The following is a 21,158-nucleotide window of genomic DNA, read 5'->3' as shown; positions in this document are numbered from 1 at the left end:
GAGCAGTATTACCTCATCCTTGAGTTCCGCCTGATTGTATGTGGTATTTCTGCATGGTGAAATCAATGCAGCAACAGCCAAGCCTCATTCTATGTTTTTTTTCAGAAGAAGGGGACATGTGATTCCCCCCAGCCAGAAAACATTTTTCCATTCTATCTCTTACCCACCCAGTGGTCCCTGCATACATTTACTACCGTCAAAACCTGGAACAACCTCAGTGCTTAATTTGAAAGTAAAACAGTTCGGGTGCCCACAGCTCTCCTCTGAAACACTCGGATGCTGCAATTAAATGTGTGAGCACAGAACACTGAGACAGCGTAATCCTGAAGCCACCTCGGGCCTCTTCAATCCATTTACAACCACTCCCTGCCCCTTCAGCTCACTCTTGCAGCTTTCTACTTTCTCCCTTTCTGAGGCTTTTTCGTTTTTCTCTTCCTCCGTTTTTCCCATGTGTCTTTCGCTCATAGCAAATGCTTGAGGCAGAAGAATAAGTGCAGGTGTCCCTAACCAGAAACCACCGGCTCAAATTAAGCACTGCCTCCCCCAACATATCGGGGCCGCCTCCTAACTTATTGAATTCCACAAGGAGCTGAAGACCTGGATTTTCAATTGGTCTTCTTGTGGGACCATTGAGAGGGCCTGTACTTGGGCCCAGTCTCACCACACGCTTACACTCACCTACTCAGCGCCTGGATACCCTCATGGATGACAAGCAGCGCTCTACAGCTCCACCTTACATTACATTACCCACTCACTGGTGTAAGAGAAGCCCAGACCTGTGCTGCCCGTCGTGCCACTTGTCCCGGGGGCTGTACCCTAGGGGGCAGCTTTCATGGATGGGCATCTTTGCACCAACCATGACCTGTGGAGCTGTCTACTCCCAGCCCAGGATTTGTATAGCGCACACATACCCCCGAGGCTTTGTAGGCGCTGCGGAGCACACGGTGCATAGGTCGCAGAGGCCCAAAGCTTGACACCACAATTATCACTCGTTGGTTACCCCGTGTTAGTGCAGTGGCCGCCTCTACGCTGGTCTCCAGGGCTTAGTATGTGTCATACATGTGTGGTCCTGATTCGAGCAGCAGTTACATGGATCGACAGTGTGAAGTGAAAATGTGCAAGGGGGGGGGGGGGGTGCATCTTCACACACACTCCCTACGCCCCCCCCCCAAGATAAACTATTTTTCAGTAAATTACGCAGCAGTATGCTCATCATTTCTTAGGCTCCAGGCTGCCACTGGAGGGCAGTGTTGCACCTCCCTTCTGATGTTATCAGAGCAGGATCATGGGTTCATTGGATGGGCTTCTGATGCAACATGTCACCCCCCACAAACCAATGAGACTCGGGCGGACCCCGTTACCATGTACAGCGAGACTCTTCACCCATGAACGTCAGCTCACCAAGACACCACGGGGAGCGGAAGTGACGTCACACGCCATTTAACCTTTGACTCATACACGTGCTACACATACACACACATTCACAAACTGGCTCTCCCCCTCAAGCACGCGCACAGGATACACTGTGATGCATCTTAATAGTTCAGCTCCCTGGAAGGGTCATTCTCCAGCTAATGTAACGCACTCTTATTACACTAATAGTGAAAAATACAATATCATTCACTATTATGACTCTAAGGAGCAGCTGCCCCTGTGTTCCTGGCACTGATTTTGCCACCTGAGGCCAGGGGTCGCAATGGCAGTGCCAGGGGTCGCATAGGACAAGCCAGGGGTCGCAACTGTGACCCCTAAATGACGTCTACTATGCTGCGCGGGAGGGGGTGGGAGACAGGCCCCTGGGGATAGCCACTGTGCCACATACCTCTGAAGAGCCCCCCGCCAGGCCCCTTAGAAGATCGGGGGGGGGGGGTCATGCCACAGGCCCCTGCTTTCTCAGCGCCCCACACCCCTGCAGCAAACACCATTTATAGACTGCGAAGCCCTGTTTATTCAGGATGGAGCTGCCAGCTGGATACCACTGGGCGCCGCCTGGCACGGAGCTGTTGTTCGGGAACTTTCCCAAACTCAGAAACAGGTGCTCGTCCTATGTAAGTTCCCACCTGAGATTTTTCACCCCGACCCGAAAAAACTCACGACACGCCTGCGCCTAGTAACAAGGCCATTGTGTAGGAGTTTTCGCCTTGCCCATGATCAGGGCCATTTGAATTATGCGGCAGAGGAGTACCAAAGTATGCGGAGGTGTTGACTACATTATGCGGCAAGAAAAGTCATATTACACAGCATAATACGGCACATTTTCTGACAGTATAACTTCATTATTTTGTAATATTTATTTGCAATACTGTCTGTGCATAGATGTCACGTAGTTGGTACCAGTTTAACAACCAAATGCAGAAAATGGCTACTAAAAGGTGACTAGTTAACCTCAGCAAAGGGCCCTCCACTGCTCGAAAAACACGTGGCCACCTTTTTAGTATCTTTTGATCCACAGAAACAATTTTTATTGTTAAAATCTGCAGATGATGTAGCATATGATGGATTCTGGGGCATATGTTGCAAATCCGAAAAACGCTGCAGTCACAGAACCGCATAATTCCTGTGGCCCTGTAGGTCGTCCTAACTCTGGCATAGCCGCTTTAACCTTCAAACGCTGGAATACTGAGTGCCATGAACTTGGGGGCAGTGACACCGTTCATTTACAGTGCCAAGAAACCACAAATGTACGGGATAAAGCGCTGCATAAACAGTCATTTTAGCTTTCATATGGGTACATTGCATTGTTATTAACAGACCTGAGACCCACCCGGGCAGTAATCTAGCATGGCAGATTTAGTATTTTTCTCTACATCTGTGCAACACAGTTCCATTTATTTTTACTTTTCAGAGGTCACGTAGTTTAAGGGACTGGTAGTGAGTTATGTGGTTTTTAACTCTGTGCATACACATCCTTTCTGAAGTGAGGAGGGCTGGGGCGGGATCAGAGACTCTCCAAGGCCTGCGCGAACAGCTCTGCTCCCAGCATCCTCCTGGAGATGGGCTCTCAGGGTCAGAGGGAGGACATTCCATTCTCTGACCCCTGGGCCCCAAGGGATGGCCCCTCCGGGTCTCACACTTGGACTTCGGCTGACAGATGGTCTGTGTGGGCTCAGCAGAGCCGGGGGTGGGGGGAGGGGAAGCGTTCCTGTAATTACCGAGGGTCCCGGAACGCCCCCTGCATTCTGCACCCCCCACGACCCACATCCTCTTCTGAGTAAATAATACTTCAGGCCCAAAGGACAGAACTCGTCATAGTACCCCCGAAGAAATGAACACATTATCAAAGTTTGTGAAAAAGAGTTGAGGGCACGATTTTGATGAGGAGGGGTGTGGGGAGTTTGGGACGCCCCACATACATATATATCAAACCTATAATCCAGTGGTGAGTTAAGATTTCTCACACTACAAATACATAATCGAAATTGTGCCTTCCACCCTCTCTGCGAGGACCTTTCTACAAGCCCTACAGCCTGCGGGAGTGGACTGCACGGGCATTAAAGTCCTGCGCCCATGGCGCCGGCCCGCGCCTTGGGCAGGGCCAAAAACATTGGAGAGGGCCATTAAGGGCCGGTATGGCCAACTTCGGAGGGCTGTAAACATATCACACCGCGTATTAACATGCCAAAAGTTAGAAGGGGCTTTGGGTGACGTTCTTTAAGAAATACTTCAAAATGATGTTACAGGTTCTAACTATTTCACAATAAACGCGTGACCCTCAAAGCACTACAAGCGAGTGTGCAAACTAAACACACCTAGAGATGTTTTTGGGCTGATGCCATTTTGTTACGTTTCATCCAGAGTCGGTGTCTGTTGGTGTCTTCCAGTGCCAGTGTCCCTCAGTGTCAGCATCTCTCAGTGTCAGTATCTCTCTGTGTCAGCATCTCCCAGTATCAGCATCTCTCAGTGTCAGAGCCTCCCGGTGTCCGTATCTCACAGTGTCCGTGTCTCCCAGTGTCCGTGTTGCCCAGTGTCAGCATCTCTCAGTGTCAGCATCTCTCAGTGTCAGAGCCTCCCAGTGTCCGTGTCTCCCAGTGTCCGTGTCTCCCAGTGTCAGCACATCCCAGTGTCTGTGTTGCCCAGTGTCAGCATCGCTCAGTGTCACCATCTTCCAGTGTCAGTATCTCTGGGTCATCATCTCCCAGTGTCAGCATCTCTCTGTGTATGTGTCTCCCGGTGTCAGTGTCTCCCAGTATCATAGTGTCCCAGTGTCAGCATCTCTCAGTGTCAGAGCCTCCCAGTGTCCGTGTCTCCCAATGTCCGTGTCTCCCAGTGTCAGCACATCCCAGTGTCTGTGTTGCCCAGTGTCAGCATCGCTCAGTGTCACCATCTTCCAGTGTCAGTATCTCTGGGTCATCATCTCCCAGTGTCAGCATCTCTCTGTGTATGTGTCTCCCGGTGTCAGTGTCTCCTAGTATCATTGTGTCCCAGTGTCAGCATCTCTCAGTGTCAGAGCCTCCCAGTGTCCGTGTCTCCCAGTGTCAGCATCTCTTTGTGTATGTGTCTCCCGGTGTCAGTGTCTCCCAGTATCATTGTGTCCCAGTGTCAGCATCTCCCAGTGTCAGCATCTCTCAGTGTCAGAATCTCCAAATGTCCGTGTCTCCCAGTGTCAGCATCTCCCAGTGTCAGCGCCTCCCAGTATCAGTGTACCCTCCTCACCAGGGTCCTTGTGTCCCCCAGTGTCAGCTTCCTTTAGTATCAGCGCCTCCCAGTGTCAGTGTGTTCACCAGTCCATGCGAGGGGTACCCTCCTCACCGTGTCCTTGTGTCTCCCAGTGTCAGCATCTCCCAGTGTCAGTGCCTCCCAGTGTTAGTGTGTCCACTAGTCCGTGCCCGGTGTGCCCTTCTTTCCAGTGTCTTTATGTCCCCCAGTGTCAGCGTCTCCCAGTGTCAGCTTTTCTCAGTGTCAGCGTCTCCCGGTGTCCTTGTCTCCCAGTGTCAGTGTGTCCACCAGTCTGTGCCTGACGTGCCCTCCTCACCAAATGTCCTTGTGTCTTTTAGTGTCCATGTCTTGCATGTCCTTGACTCCCAGTGTCCTTGTCTCCCAGTGTCAGCATCTCTCAGTGTCAGTGTCTCTCAATGTTCGTGTCCCCCAGTGTCAGCGCCTACCAGTGTCAGCATCTCCCAGGGTCAGTGCCTCCCAGTGTCAGTGTGTCCACCAGTCCGTGCCTAACGTGCCCTCCTCACCAAATGTCCTTGTGTCTTCCAGTGTCCATGTCTCGCATGTCCTTGTCTCCCAGTGTCCGTGTCTCACAGTGTCAGCATCTCTCAGTGTCAGTGTCGCCCAGTGTCAGCATCTCTCAGTGTCAGGATCTGTCTTTGTCGGCTTCTCTCAGTGTCAGTGCCTAACCGCGTCATTGTGTCCACCAGTCTGTGTCCAGCGTGACCTCCTCACCAATGTCCTTGTGTCCCCTAGTGTCAGCGTCTCCCAATGTCAGCTTCTTTTGGTGTCAGCGCCTCTCAGTGTCAGCACCTCCCAGTGTCCTTGTCTCCCAGTGTCAGTATCTCTCAGTGTCAGCGCCTCCCAGTTTTAGCACTTCCCAGTGTCAGCACCTCCCAGTGTCCTTATCTCTTAGTGTCGGCATCTCAGTGTCAGTGCCTCCCAGTGTCAGCGTCTCTCAGTGTCAGTGTGTCCACCAGTCCATGCCCGGTGTGAACTCCTCACTAGTGTTCTTGTGCTCCCCCATTGTCAGCATCTCTCAGTATCATAGTCTCCCAGTGTCAGATTCTCTCGGTGTCAGCGCCTCCCAGTGTCAGCGCCTCCCAGTGTCAGCGTCTCCCAGTGTCAGCGCCTCCCAGCGTCCTTGTCTCCCAGTTTTAGCACCTCCCAGTGTCAGCACCTCCCGGTGTCCTTATCTCACAGTGTCAGCATCTCCCAGTGTCAGTGTCTCCCAGTGTCAGTGTGTCCACCAGACCGTGCCTGGCGTGCTTTTCTCACCAGCGTCCTTGCGTCCCCCAGTGTCAGCATCTCCCAGTGTCAGCATCTCCAAGTATCAGCATCTTCCGGTGTTTTCACCTTCCACTGTCAGCGCCTCCCAGTGTCAGCGTGTCCACCAGTGTCAGCGTCTCCAAGTGTCAGCTTCTCCCAGTGTCCTTGTCTCCCAGTGTCAGCATCTCTGAGTGTCAGCGCCTCCCAGTGTCCCCGTGTCGCAGTGTCAGCTTCTCCCAGTGTCAGCTTCTCCCAGTGTCCTTGTCTCCCAGTGTCAGCATCTCCCAGTGTCAGCATCTCCCGGTGTCAGCGCCTCCCAGTGTCAGTGTGTCCACCAGTGTCAGCTCCTCCCAGTGTCCTTGTCTCCCAGTGTCAGCATCACTCAGTGTCAGAATCTCCCAGTGTCAGCATCTCTCAGTGTCAGCGCCTCTTAGTGTCAGTGTCTCCCAGTGTCAGCTTCTCACACTGTCAGTGCCTCCCAGTGTCAGTGTCTCCCAGTGTCAGCTTCTCTCAGTGTCAGCGCCTCCCAGTGTCAGCGCCTCCCAGTGTCCTTGTCTCCCAGTTTTAGCACCTCCCGGTGTCAGCGCCTCCCGGTGTCCTTATCTCCCAGTGTCAGCATCTCCCAGTGTCAGTGTCTCCCAGTGTCAGTGTGTCCACCAGTCCGTGCCTGGCGTGCTTTTCTCACCAGTGTCCTTGCGTCCCCCAGTGTCAGCGTCTCCCAGTGTCAGCATCTCCAAGTATCAGCATCTCCCGGTGTTTGCACCTCAGTGTGTCCACCAGTGTCAGCGTCTCCAAGTGTCAGCTTCTCCCAGTGTCCTTGTCTCCCAGTGTCAGCGCCTCCCAGTGTCCCCGTGTCCCAGTGTCAGCATGTCCCAGTGTCAGTGTCTCCAAGTGTCAGCTTCTCCCAGTGTCCTTGTCTCCCAGTGTCAGCATCTCCCAGTTTCAGCATCTCCCAGTGTCAGCGCCTCCCAGTGTCAGTGTGTCCACCAGTGTCAGCGTCTCCTAGTGTCAGCTCCTCCCAGTGTCCTTGTCTCCCAGTGTCAGCATCACTCAGTGTCAGCATCTCCCAGTGTCAGCATCTCTCAGTGCCAGCGCCTCCCAGTGTCCTTGTCTCCCAGTGTCAGCATTTCCCAGTGTCAGTGCCTCCTAGTGTCAGTGTGTAAACCAGCCCGTGCCCGGCGTGCCCTCCTCACCACTATCCTTCCGTCCCCCAGTGTCAGCGCCTCCCAGTGTCCTTGTCTCCCAGTTTTAGCACCTCCCGGTGTCAGCGCCTCCCGGTGTCCTTATCTCCCAGTGTCAGCATCTCCCAGTGTCAGTGTCTCCCAGTGTCAGTGTGTCCACCAGTCCGTGCCCGGCGTGCTTTTCTCACCAGTGTCCTTGCGTCCCCCAGTGTCAGCGTCTCCCAGTGTCAGCATCTCCAAGTATCAGCATCTCTCCCGGTGTTTGCACCTCAGTGTGTCCACCAGTGTCAGCGTCTCAAAGTGTCAGCTTCTCCCAGTGTCCTTGTCTCCCAGTGTCAGCGCCTCCCAGTGTCCCCGTGTCCCAGTGTCAGCATGTCCCAGTGTCAGTGTCTCCAAGTGTCAGCTTCTCCCAGTGTCCTTGTCTCCCAGTGTCAGCATCTCCCAGTTTCAGCATCTCCCAGTGTCAGCGCGTCCCAGTGTCAGTGTGTCCACCAGTGTCAGCGTCTCCTAGTGTCAGCTCCTCCCAGTGTCCTTGTCTCCCAGTGTCAGCATCACTCAGTGTCAGCATCTCCCAGTGTCAGCATCTCTCAGTGTCAGCGCCTCCCAGTGTCCTTGTCTCCCAGTGTCAGCATTTCCCAGTGTCAGTGCCTCCCAGTGTCAGTGTGTAAACCAGCCCGTGCCTGCCGTGCCCTCCTCACCACTGTCCTTCTGTCCCCCAGTGTCAGCGTCTCCCAGTGTCAGCATCTCCCAGTCTCAGCGCCTTCCGGTGTCAGTGTGTCCACCAGTGTCAGCGCCTCCCAGTGTCATTGTCTCCCAGTGTCAGCATCTCTCAGTGTCAGCATCTCCCAGTGTCAGCGTGTTCACCAGTCCGTGCCCGGCGTGCCCTCCTCACCAGTGTCCTTCTGTCCCCCAGTGTCAGCGTCCCCCAGTGTCAGCATCTCCCAGTGTCAGCGCCTCCCAGTGTCAGTGTGTCCACCAGTGTCAGCATCTCCCAGTGTCAGCGTCTCCTAGTGTCAGCTTCTCCCAGTGCCAGAATGTCTCAGTGTCAGCATTTCCCAGTGTCAGCGCCTCCCAGTGTCAGTGTGTCCACCAGTCCGTGCCCGGCGTGCCCTCCTCACCAGTGTCCTTCCGTCCCCCAGTGTCAGCATCTCCCAGTGTCAGCGCCTCCCAGTGTCAGTGTGTCCACCAGTGTCTGTGGTTCCTAGTGTTAGCGTCTCCCAGTGTCAGCATCTCCCAGTGTCAGCTTCTCCCAGTGTCCTTGTCTCCCAGTGTCAGCATCTCTCAGTGTCAGCGTCTCCCAGTGTCAGCATCTCCCGGTGTCAGCACCTCCCAGTGTCAGTGTGTTCACCAGTGCGTGCCCGGCGTGCCCTCCTTACCAGTGTCCTTGCGTCCCCCAGTGTCAGCATCTCCCGGTGTCAGCGCCTCCCAGTGTCAATGTGTTGACCAGTGCGTGCCCGGCGTGCCCTCCTCACCAGTGTCCTTGCGTCCCCCAGTGTCAGCATTTTCCGGTGTCAGCGCCTCCCAGTGTCAGTGTGTCCACCAGTGTCTGCGGTTCCTAGTGTCAGCGTCTCCCAGTGTCAGCATCTCCCAGTGTCAGCTTCTCCCAGTGTCCTTGTCTCCCAGTGTCAGCATCTCTCAGTGTCAGCGTCTCCCGGTGTCAGCGCCTCCCAGTGTCAGTGTGTTCACCAGTGCGTGCCCGGCGTGCCCTCCTCACCATTGTCCTTGCGTCCCCCAGTGTCAGCATCTCCCGGTGTCAGCGCCTCCCAGTGTCAGTGTGTTCACCAGTGCGTGCCCGGCATGCCCTCCTCACCAGTGTCCTTGCGTCCCCCAGTGTCAGCATCTCTCAGTGTCAGCATCTCCCAGTGTCAGTGTGTTCACCAGTGCGTGCCCGGCGTGCCCTCCTCACCAGTGTCCTTGTCTCCCAGTGTCAGCATCTCTCAGTGTCAGCATCTCCCAGTGTCAGTGTGTTCACCAGTGCGTGCCCGGCCTGCCGTCCTCACCAGTGTCCTTGCGTCCTCCAGTGTCAGCATCTCCTGGTGTCAGCACCTCCCAGTCTCAGTGTGTTCACCAGTGCATGCCAGGCGTGCCCTCCTCACCAGTGTCCTTGCGTCCCCCAGTGTCAGCGTACCCCAGTGTCAGCATCTCCCGGTGTCAGCGCCTCCCAGTGTCAGTGTGTTCACCAGTGCGTGCCCGGCGTGCCCTCCTCACCAGTGTCCTTGCGTCCCCCAGTGTCAGCATCTCCCGGTGTCAGCGCCTCCCAGTGTCAGTGTGTTCACCAGTGCGTGCCAGCTGTGCCCTCCTCACCAGTGTCCTTGCGTCCCCCAGTGTCAGCATCTCCCGGTGTCAGCGCCTCCTAGTGTTAGTGTGTTCACCAGTGCGTGCCCGGCGTGCCCTCCTCACCATTGTCCTTGCGTCCCCCAGTGTCAGCATCTCCCGGTGTCAGCGCCTCCCAGTGTCAGTGTGTTCACCAGTGCGTGCCCGGTGTGCCCTCCTCACCAGTGTCCTTGCGTCCCCCAGTGTCAGCATCTCTCAGTGTCAGCATCTCCCAGTGTCAGTGTGTTCACCAGTGCGTGCCCGGCGTGCCCTCCTCACCAGTGTCCTTGTCTCCCAGTGTCAGCATCTCTCAGTGTCAGCATCTCCCAGTGTCAGTGTGTTCACCAGTGCGTGCCCGCCGTGCCCTCCTCACCAGTGTCCTTGCGTTCCCCAGTGTCAGCATCTCCCGGTGTCAGTGCCTCCCAGTGTCAGTGTGTTCACCAGTGCGTGCCCGGCGTGCCCTCCTCACCAGTGTCCTTGTCTCCCAGTGTCAGCGCGTCCCAGTGTCCTTGTCTCCCAGTGTCAGCTTCTCCCAGTGTCAGCATCTCCCGGTGTCAGCGCCTCCCAGTGTCAGTGTGTTCACCAGTGCGTACCCGGCGTGCCCTCCTCACCAGTGTCCTTGTCTCCCAGTGTCAGCATCTCTCAGTGTCAGCATCTCCCAGTGTCAGTGTGTTCACCAGTGCGTGCCCGGCGTGCCCTCCTCACCAGTGTCCTTGCGTCCCCCAGTGTCAGCATCTCCCGGTGTCAGCGCCTCCTAGTGTCAGTGTGTTCCCGAGTCCGTGCCCGGCGTGCCCTCCTCACCAGTGTCCTTGTGCCCCCCAGTGTCAGCGCCTCCCAGTGTCAGTGTGTTCACCAGTGCGTGCCCGGCGTGCCCTCCTCACCAGTGCCCTTGTGTCCCCCCCCCCCCCCCCCGTGTCTGCTAATACATCCATCACACAGCAGAGCTCCGAGGCTGCCCATGCTGCAGACAGACAGATGTGTGAGCCGTGGAGAGGGAGGAGTGACAGAGGCCAGGCGCTGTGAACTCTTGTGAGCTCTGGTGCTTGGGAAAGGATGAAGCTCGCACATGGGGGTTAGTTCCCATGACCCCACGGGTGGAGCTGAGAAGGCGACCAGCAGCAACTGGGACAGGAGAATGAACCCAGGCTCAGCCCCTCTCAGCTGCTGAGAGCTGGAGGCCGCTGGCCAGAGCAGGGAGGGTCCGAGGCTGAGCGTGGGCAGGGCCGCTGAACTAAGCGCCTCACCTGGGGAAAACCACCCCAAGGCGCCAGTCCTGCTGTGTGAGTGGGAGGGAAGCGTGTCCTGCGTTTCTGTGCTGTCCCACTCCATGCTCTAGAGTCAACTTCTGATCTGCCCGGACAGATGCTCAATGCCCAGGGCCGCTGAAATTATGCGGCAGGAACGGGCCATTGGATGAGTAAATTATGCGGCAAGAAAATGCAAATTATGCGGCATAATGCAGCACATTTTGTAATAGTATTACTTAATTATGTCATCATTTTTAAACCTAGTAACAATTGCAATGGTTGCACCTCATTAGTACCATCTTAATAACCAAATATGGCACTAAGCAACAAAAAGGTGGCCAGTCCAGCTTTGGAAAGGGCCTTCCACTGTGCAGAAACACGTGTCACTGAATTTGTTGTAACTTTTGAACCGTTTGAGCTAGAAACAAAATGTTCTCGTGGTAAATTCTGCAGATTAGGGGGCAGATGATGGATTATGTGGCAAAAGCTGCAAATCTATAATTATGCGAAAATCGTGGCTGCCATACAGTCGCAGAATTCCAGTGGCCCTGTACTATGCCTCTTGCTGGGCCCTTGGATGGGACCCGGGCAGGTCATAAACTACCCACCCTCGTAGCACTCCCTGGCAGGCGTCAATGTGCCCTCACCTAAGGTAGGCGTTCCTGCGCCCTCTCCCCAGCAGGAGGACACGATGCAAAGCTCCCAGCCCCACTGTGCCCCCCCCCCCCCCATGGGCCTCTGGTACACTGGCCTGGCACTGATACTGAGTGACTTCCCCTTTTGGTGCTTGCATAGATGGACACACTTTTCAGCTGTGCATCTTGAAGTTCACTCTTACCTTCACAAAACTTTGCCTCAGTGGGGCAACATAAACTGCACAGCTCGCGTGGTGTCGAAGGGTCCTATCTCCACAGGGGGTCCAATTTACCACGCTCTCACCTGCCACCAAGTTCTCACTGTAAGGCAACACAGTGGCATGCCCCCTCTCTTGTGCCATAACCATCAGATGCATAATTTTTGCCTCCAACCAAACTTGTGCACAACAGTGAGGGGGAAACCCATGATTTATTGTGCAAAAAACACTCTTCGCACTCACTTCTCACTTTCACAATGCATATCACAATTCAACATGCCGCCCACATTCACAGTTCAGCAAGTAAACCATATTCAGAGTTCAAAACACTCAAACTTCAGGAAAAAGTGCACATGAACAGTTCAAATTATACCAGTCACCGGCCAGCATGTCACACATATTCACAACTCAGCATGAGGCAGTGCACATGTGCACAGCATGCAACACACGCCCTCTGTTCACCAGGAAGCTTGAACTCAAAGTTCACCATGCTATTAGCAGTCACAGGCCAACATGTGGCACACATCTGCAGTTCACCATGCAGCACACATTCAAGGTCCATTGTGCAACACACAGTCACTTCTTAGCATGCACAAGACTTTCACAGTTCGCCATGCAGCACAACCTTGAAGCTGAGGATACAGCACACATTCACAGTTTAACTTGCCGCACGCCCTTGTAGCTGAGGATAGAGCACACATTCACAGTTTAACTTGCAGCACGCCCTTGTAGCTGATTATAGAGCACACATTCACAGTTTAACTTGCAGCACGCCATTGTAGCTGAGGATACAGCACACATTCACAGTTTAACTTGCAGCACGCCCTTGTAGATGAGGACCGAGCACACATTCACAGTTCAGGGTGTTGCACACCCTTGTAGCTGAGTATAGAGCACATATTCACAGTTTAACTTGCGCCATTACCTTGTAGCTGAGGATAAAGCACACATTCACTGTTTAACTTGCATCACTCCCTTGTAGATGAGGACCGAGCACACATTCACAGTTCAGGGTGCCGCACGCCCTTGTAGCTGAGGATACAGCACACATTCACAGTTTAACTCGTAGCACTCCCTTGTATCTGAGGACAGAGCACACATTCACTGTTCAGGGTGTCGCACGCCCTTGTCGCTGAGCATACAGCACACATTCACAGTTTAACTTGCAGCATTCCCTTGTAGCTGAGGACAGAGCGCACATTCACAGTATAACTTGCAGCACTCCCTTGTAGCTGAGGATACAGCACACATTCAAAGTTTAACTCGTAGCACTCCCTTGTAGTTGAGGATACAGCACACATTCACAGTTTAACTTGCATCACTCCCTTGTAAATGAGGACCGAGCACACATTCACAGTTCAGGGTGCCGCACGCCCTTGTAGCTGAGGATACAGCACACATTCACAGTTTAACTTGCATCACTCCCTTGTAGATGAGGACCGAGCACACATTCACAGTTCAGGGTGCCGCACGCCCTTGTAGATGAGGATACAGCACACATTCACAGTTTAACTTGCATCACTCCCTTGTAGATGAGGACCGAGCACACATTCACAGTTCAGGGTGCCGCACGCCCTTGTAGCTGAGGATACAGCACACATTCACAGTTTAACTTGCATCACTCCCTTGTAGATGAGGACCGAGCACACATTCACAGTTCAGGGTGCCGCATGCCCTTGTAGCTGAGGATACAGCACACATTCACAGTTTAACTTACAGCACTCCCTTGTAGCTGAGGACAGAGCACACATTCACTGTTCAGGGTGTCGCACGCCCTTGTCGCTGAGCATACAGCACACATTCACAGTTTAACTCGTAGCACTCCCTTGTAGCTGAGGACAGAGCACACATTCACAGTTCAGGGTGTCGCACGCCCTTGTAGCTGAGGATAAAGCACACATTCACAGTTTAGCTTGCTGCACGCCCTTGTAGCTGAGGACAGAGCACACATTCACAGTTTAACTTGCAGCGCGCCATTGCAGCTGAGGACAGAGCACACATTCACAGTTTAGGGTGTCGCACGCCCTTGTAGCTGAGGATAGAGAACACATTCACAGTTTAACTTGCAGCACGCCACTGTAGCTGAGGACAGAGCACACATTCACAGTTCCGGGTGTTGCATGTCCTTGTAGCTGAGGATACAGCACACATTCACAGTTTAACTTGCAGTACGCCCTTGTAGCTGAGGATACAGCACACATTCACAGTTTAACTCGTAGCACTCCCTTGTATGTGAGGACAGAGCACACATTCACAGTTCAGGGGGTCGCACACCCTTGTAGCTGAAACTACAGCACACATTCACAGTTTAACTTGCAGCACTCCCTTGTAGCTGAGGACAGAGCACACATTCACAGTTCAGGTTGTCGCACGCCCTTGTAGCTGAGGATACAGCACACATTCACAGTTTAACTTGCAGCCCGCCATTGTAGCTGAGGACCGAGCACACATTCACTGTTTAGGGTGTTGCCAGCCCTTGTAGCTGAGGATACAGCACACATTCACAGTTTAACTCGTAGCACTCCCTTGTAGCTGAGGATACAGCACACATTCACAGTTTAACTCGTAGCACTCCCTTGTAGTTGAGGATACAGCAGACATTCACAGGTTAACTTGCAGCACTCCCTTGTAGCTGAGGACAGAGCGCACATTCACAGTTCAGGGTGTTGCACGCCCTTGTAGCTGAGGATACAGCACACATTTACAGTTTAGCTTGCCGCACACCATTGTAGCTGAGTATATAGCACACATTCGCATTTTAACCTGCAGCACACCCTTGTAGCTGAGGATACAGCACACATTTACAGTTTAGCTTGCAGCACACCCTTGTAGCTGAGGATACAGCACACATTTACAGTTTAGCTTGCAGCACACCCTTGTAGCCGAGGATACAGCACACATTCACAGTTTAGCTTGCTGCACGCCCTTGTAGCCGAGGATACAGCACGCATTCACAGTTTAACTTGCAGCACGCCATTGTAGCTGAGGACAGAGCACACATTCACAGTTCAGGGGGTCGCACCCCCTTGTAGCTGAGGATACAGCACACATTCACAGTTTAACTTGCAGCACGCCCTTGTAGCCGAGGATACAGCACACATTCACAGTTTAGGGTGTCGCACACCCTTGTAGCTGAGGATACAGCACACATTCACAGTTTAACTTGTCACACACAGTTGTGGTTGAGGACACAGCACACATTCACAGTTTAGCTTGTCACACACAGTTGTAGTTGGTTATACAGCACACATTCACAGTTTATCTTACAGCACATGAACATTTCTACACACAGCGAGTGGCAGGTTACATCCAGTGTTCACTGCTAGGACAATAATGCTCGTTGCATTTACATAAACAGACTGATAGACTCTCTGTATTGCCCAGTCCAGAGCCGGTAAGTGATGGGTCACCAATCAATGCATCAATAAATACCAAAGTGAGTCCTGGGATAAGCGCAGCTTTAACAACATGCGGATTCTAAGGACCCGATGTATGTCTGGGCTCTCTGATTCTTTCTAAAGCCCTTGGGGGTCACAATGTTGTCACCTTGTAATGTTCTGTAAAAGTAGTTTGTTCGGTATCCGACAGAGTTGTGTCTTTACCAGCCTACGTGTTACTTTCAGTGCTTAATTTGAGCCGGTGCTAGGCACTTAATTGTAAGCACCAGCACTTATGACAGTCTGTCACATGGTGGCGCTGTTTGTCTAATTTAGAGATGAGCACCACAAGAGCTCTGAATTAGTTTCATATAAATTAATAATGACTAAGAACTGCCACCCAAGCCATTTGTTATAGCTTTGAGGGCCTGGAATAGTCTGCGTTACCATACTTGTAGGAGTGTACTGGTGAGTAGTTTTTTGGGTACTATTATTGGCAGTGCTGGCAGGGGTAGTGGGCGGTTCAAGCTGCAGTACTCTACTGAGGAGGGCCCTGGCACCCATACTTTTACAAATTAAGCACTGGTTACTTTGTGCTGTTAATAAACAGTTTTTGTAAATAAAAGAAATGAATAGTGGTCAACACATCCTCCTCAGTGAGATGATATACAGTCGGGTACATTATGGAGAACAGTGGTGTGCATTAGCAGTACAATGTGGAGAAGTGTGGCACAATGGTTAGAGCGGCAGACCCTGATGCAGAGATCTGGCCCGGGACCAGGGTTCAATTCCCGCCTCGGCGGGTCTTGGGCTCAATTCCCTTTGACCAGATAATTCTTGCCTTGGTGCCTAATCTAATTAATGGGTCCCACTCTGTAACTCTGGGCAATAGCTTGCTTAATCTCCACAACGGCCCTGACAGCGCTTGGATGCCTGGCTTCACCCTGGGGGTTGCCCAGGAGTGGGGAAAAGCTAGGAGGGGTTCCACAGCGGTATGCGTACAGCGCCTTGAGACCCTAACAGGTGAGTAGTGCGCTATACAAGTGCGAAGTTTACAGTTTTACAATAGTTTATGAGGGCAGCAAACAGTGGAATCAGTACACATCAAGCCCCTCCCCTTCACTTCCTCCCGCCTCACCATGGCTTCCATGCGTGCCCGGCGCTCCTCCTCCTCCTTGCGTTTCCTCATGGCTTCCAAATCCTGCTTGGCCTCTGCGAAGGACTGCAGAAAGGTGTCGAAGATGCCAAAAAACTCATCTGGCTGCATCTTACTCTCACTCTCTCCGAAGTGTGTCAGCGCCTTGGCGTACTACCCAAGAGATGGAGAAACAAACAGGAGAAGAAGGAAGTCGTGGTTAGTTATGGGATTCACTTTGACGGTACCAAAGAAGAACAGAAGAAGAAGCCAAGAGCTAACAAGACTGCTTATAAAAATAAACAAGTATCTACGAAGAGGGGCGTTGGCCTCCATGAGGTCAACAATGGACGGTCATTCAACTGTGAGTGCGCAGCGGCCTGGTGGCTCCTCCGGGGATGAAGGCTTGCAGTCTGAGAGGGTTGTGTCCTCTGGTCTGCAGCCATCAGCAGGGCTCCTGGTCACCAGACCACACACCAGCTGAGCCAGCAGTGGCGACTGACACAGCCGGGCCCACGTCATCCAGGCTAGGGTGACCAGGCGTCCCGGATTTCCCAAGACAGTCCTGGATTTTCACCTGCTGTCCCGGCAGATTTTGGGAAATTTAGCTCATGTCCCGGATTTTAGAGTGTGGACTGAAAACGGTGGGAGGCGCCTTTTTATGTTTTCCAAAGCAGGGACAGTTAGCAGCTGTTATCAGGAAGCAGTTTAATTAACCAGCATGATAGTGGCTTTAAAAATTGCATTTTATTTATGTTCTTAGTGCCTCTGCTGTAATTCTACGTTGATGATCGCGGTCATTCTGTGCGCTTAGTTGAAATAAAACTGTAGTCCTTCTTCTATTTTTTAACTTTAAAATTCTGCTCTCCCTGTCCATGCATCAATGGTGGCACGCATCTTCCATCCCCAGCAGCTGGTTATGGAAGATGTGGCGGTGCTTGTGGTCTCCAGCCCTGGGGTGCGAGCTCTATCAGCGGAGCAGAAATGTCCTCACTTGCTACAGCTTTAAATGGAAACTGGCAAGAGGAGACACTTCCTTTGAAAAGTACTAACACTCTCTGGAGCGTAGTATGTGGCTTTGTCAGGAAATGCAGTGCCTGTCCGGCTGTTATCAAGGCGCTGGCAGTACCTGACCTGCTGGTACCAAGGCCCTGGCAGTACCTGTCCTGCTGGCACCAAGGCCCTGCAGTACCTGGCCTGCTGGTACCACGGCCCTGGCAGTACCTATCCTGCTAGTACCAATGCCCTGACAGTACCTGACCTGCTGGTACCAAGGCCCTGGCAGTACCTGACCTGCTAGTACCAAGGGCCTGGCAGTACCTAACCTGCTGGTACCAAGGCCGTGGCAGTACCTGACTTGCTAGTACCAAGGCCCTGACAGTACCTGACCTGCTGGTACCAAGGCCCTGGCAGTACCTGACCTGCTAGTACCAAGGTCCTGGCAGTACCTGACCTGCTAGTACCAAGGCCCTGGCAGTACCTGACCTGCTGGTACCAAGGCCCTGGCAGTACCTGACCTGCTAGTACCAAGGCCCTGGCAGTACCTAACCTTCTGGTACCAAGGCCATGGCAGTACCTGACCTGCTGGTACCAAGGCCCTGGCAGTACCTGACCTGCTAGTACCAAGGCCCTGGCAGTACCTAACCTGCTGGTACCAAGGCCGTGGCAGTACCTAACCTGCTGGTACCAAGGCCCTGGCAGTACCTGACCTGCTAGTACCAAGGCCCTGGCAGTACCTGTCCTGCAAGTATCAATGCACTGGCAATACATGTTCTGCTGGCATCCTGGCAGTGCCTGACCTGCTGGTAACAATGCCCTGACAGTACCTGACCTGCTGGTACCAAGGCCCTGGCAGTACCTGACCTGCTGGTACCCTGGCAGTACCTGACCTGCTGGTACCATGACCCTGGCAGTACCAAGGCCCTGGCAGTACCTGACCTGTTGGGACCAAGGCCCTGGCAGTACCTATCCTGCTAGTACCAATGCCCTGACAGTACCTGACCTGCTGGTACCAAGGCCCTGGCAGTACCTGACCTGCTAGTACCAAGGCCCTGGCAGTACCTAACCTGCTGGTACCAAGGCTGTGGCAGTACCTGACCTGCTGGTACCAAGGCCCTGACAGTACCTGACCTGCTGGTACCAAGGCCCTGGCAGTACCTGACCTGCTAGTACTAAGGCCCTGGCAGTACCTAACCTGCTGGTACCAAGGCCGTGGCAGTACCTGACCTGCTGGTACCAAGGCCCTGACAGTACCTGACCTGCTGGTACCAAGGCCCTGGCAGTACCTGACCTGCTAGTACCATGGCCCTGGCAGTACCTGACCTGCTGGTACCATGGCCCTGGCAGTACCTGACCTGCTGGTAACAATGCCCTGACAGTACCTGACCTGCTGGTACCAAGGCCCTGGCAGTACCTGACCTGCTGGTACCATGGCCCTGGCAGTACCTGACCTGCTGGTACCATGGCCCTGGCAGTACCTGACCTGCGGGTACCATGGCCCTGGCAGTACCTGACCTGCTGGTACCAAGGCCCTGGCAGTACCTGACCTGCCGGTACCAAGGCCCTGGCAGTACCTGTCCTGCAAGTATCAATGCCCTGGCAATACCTGTTCTGCTGGCATCCTGGCAGTGCCTGACCTGCTGGTAACAATGCCCTGACAGTACCTGACCTGCTGGTACAAAGGCCCTGGCAGTACCTGGCCTGCTGGTACCATGGTCCTGGCAGTATCTGATCTGCTGGTACCATGGCCCTGGCAGTACCTGACCTGCTGGTACCAAGGCCCTGACAGTACCTATCCTGCTAGTACCAATGCCCTGACAGTACCTGACCTGCTCGTACCAAGGCCCTGGCAGTACCTGACCGGCTAGTACCAAGGCCCTGGCAGTACCTGTCCTGCAAGTATCAATGCCCTGGCAATACCTGTTCTGCTGGCATCCTGGCAGTGCCTGACCTGCTGGTAACAATGCCCTGACAGTACCTGACCTGCTGGTACCATGGCCCTGGCAGTACCTGACCTGCTGGTACCATGGCCCTGGCAGTACCTGACCTGCTGGTAACAAGGCACTGGCAGTACCTGACCTGCTGGTACCAAGGCCCTGGCAGTACCTATCCTGCTAGTACCAATGCCCTGACAGTACCTGACCTGCTGGTACCAAGGCCCTTGCAGTACCTAACCTGCTGGTACCAAGGCCGTGGCAGTACTTGACCTGCTGGTACCAAGGCCCTGACAGTACTTGACCTGCTGGTACCAAGGCCCTGGCAGTACCTGTCCTGCAAGTATCAATGCCCTGGCAATACCTGTTCTGCTGGCATCCTGGCAGTGCCTGACCTGCTGGTAACAAAGCCCTGACAGTACCTGACCTGCTGGTACCAAGGCCCTGGCAGTACCTGACCTGCTGGTACCAAGGCCCTGGCAGTACCTGACCTGCTGGTACCATGGCCCTGGCAGTACCTATCCTGGTAGTACCAGTACCCTGACAGTACGTGACCTGCTGGTACCAAGGCCCTGACAGTACCTGACCTGCTGGTACCAAGGCCCTGACAGTACCTGACCTGCTGGTACCAAGGCCCTGACAGTACCTGACCTGCTGGTACCAAGGCCCTGGCAGTACCTGACCTGCTTGTACCAAGGCCCTGGCAGTACCTGACCACCTGCCTGCTGGTACCATGGCCCTGGCAGTACCTGACCTACTGGTACCATGGCCCTGGCAGTACCTGACCTGCTGGTACCATGGCCCTGGCAGTACCTGACCTGCTGGTACCAAGGCCCTGGCAGTACCTGACCACCTGACCTGCTGGTACCATGGCCCTGGCAGTTCCTGGCCTGCTGGAACCAAGGCCCTGGCAGTACCTGACCACCTGACCTGCTGGTACCATGGCCCTGGCAGTACCTGGCCTGCTGGTACCATGGCCCTGGCAGTACCTGACCTGCTGGTACCAAGACTCTGTCTCTTTTCCTAGTACAATATCTTGCATGCTTTTCTTTCGTCCCAGGTACTGAGAAGTTGTCCTCCATTTAACTACAGTGAAGGGACGTCTTTAGCATTTGGGGATTCATACCCACTGCGCCCTCAAGACGCTTCCAGCCATCCACACCTGGAGAAAGTCCCTCACTGCCAAGCACAGGATACCATTAGCACATGGAAAGAGAGGAGGATAGGCCAATAGTAGATGGAGGCAAAGGGGGATATACCAGTAATACATGTGGGGGAATAGTACATGGGATATACCGAAAGTAACACATGGAAAGAAAGGGGGCTAGACCAATAGCGTGGGGGATAGACCAATAGTCCGTGGAGAGGAAAGGACAAGAGAATATACCAATACAACATGGAGGGGAAAGGGATATACCAATACAACATGGAGGGGAAGGGGATATACCAATACAACATGTAGGGGAAGGGAATATAACACTACAACATGGAGGGAAAGGGGATATACCAATACAACATGTAGGGGAAGGGAATATACCAATACAACTTGGAGGGTAAGGGGATATACCAATGCAACATGGAGGGAAGGGGATATACCAATACAACGTGGAGGGGAAAGGGGATTTACCAATGCAACGTGGAGGAAAAGGGAATATACCAATACAACATGGAGGGAAAAGGGAATATACCAATACAATATGGAGGGAAAGGGGATATACTAATACAACATGTAGGGAAAGGGAATATACCAATACAACATGGAGGGAAAGGGGATATACCAATACAACATGTAGGGGAAGGGAATATACCAATACAACACGGAGGGAAAGGGGATATACCAATGCAACATGGAGGGGAAGGGAATATACCAATACAACATGAAGGGAAAGGGGATATACCAATACAACATGGAGGGGGGAGGGCATATACCAATGCAACATGGAGGGAAAGGGGCTATATTAATACAACATGTAGGGGAAGGGAATATACCAATACAACATGTAGGGGAAGGGAATATACCAATACAACATGGAGGGGAAGGGAATATACCAATACAACATGAAGGGAAAGGGGATATACCAATACAACATGTAGGGGAAGGGAATATACCAATACAACATGGAGGGAAGGGGATATACCAATACAACATGGAGGGGGAAGGGGAGATTCCAATGCAACATGGAGGGGGAAGGGGAGA

At 53.4% G+C, this 21,158-nt stretch overlaps 1 protein-coding gene across 2 annotated transcripts in view; it reads right to left on the bottom strand.

Moving 5' to 3' along the window:
- DAAM2 (dishevelled associated activator of morphogenesis 2) overlaps window positions 1–21,158 on the bottom strand; it is a 517,936-nt gene that overhangs the window by 15,117 nt on the left and 481,661 nt on the right. For both annotated transcript variants that reach the window (XM_069236334.1, XM_069236335.1), the window contains one exon: window positions 16,032–16,202. In XM_069236334.1, the coding sequence (XP_069092435.1) occupies window positions 16,032–16,202 (171 nt within the window). The remainder of the gene's footprint in view (window positions 1–16,031; window positions 16,203–21,158) is intronic.

The sequence above is a fragment of the Pleurodeles waltl genome, chromosome 5, assembly GCF_031143425.1.
Source record: "Pleurodeles waltl isolate 20211129_DDA chromosome 5, aPleWal1.hap1.20221129, whole genome shotgun sequence".
In the NCBI taxonomy this organism is placed as follows: Eukaryota; Metazoa; Chordata; class Amphibia; order Caudata; family Salamandridae; genus Pleurodeles; species Pleurodeles waltl.
This window is presented reverse-complemented; position numbering and strand designations above follow the sequence as displayed.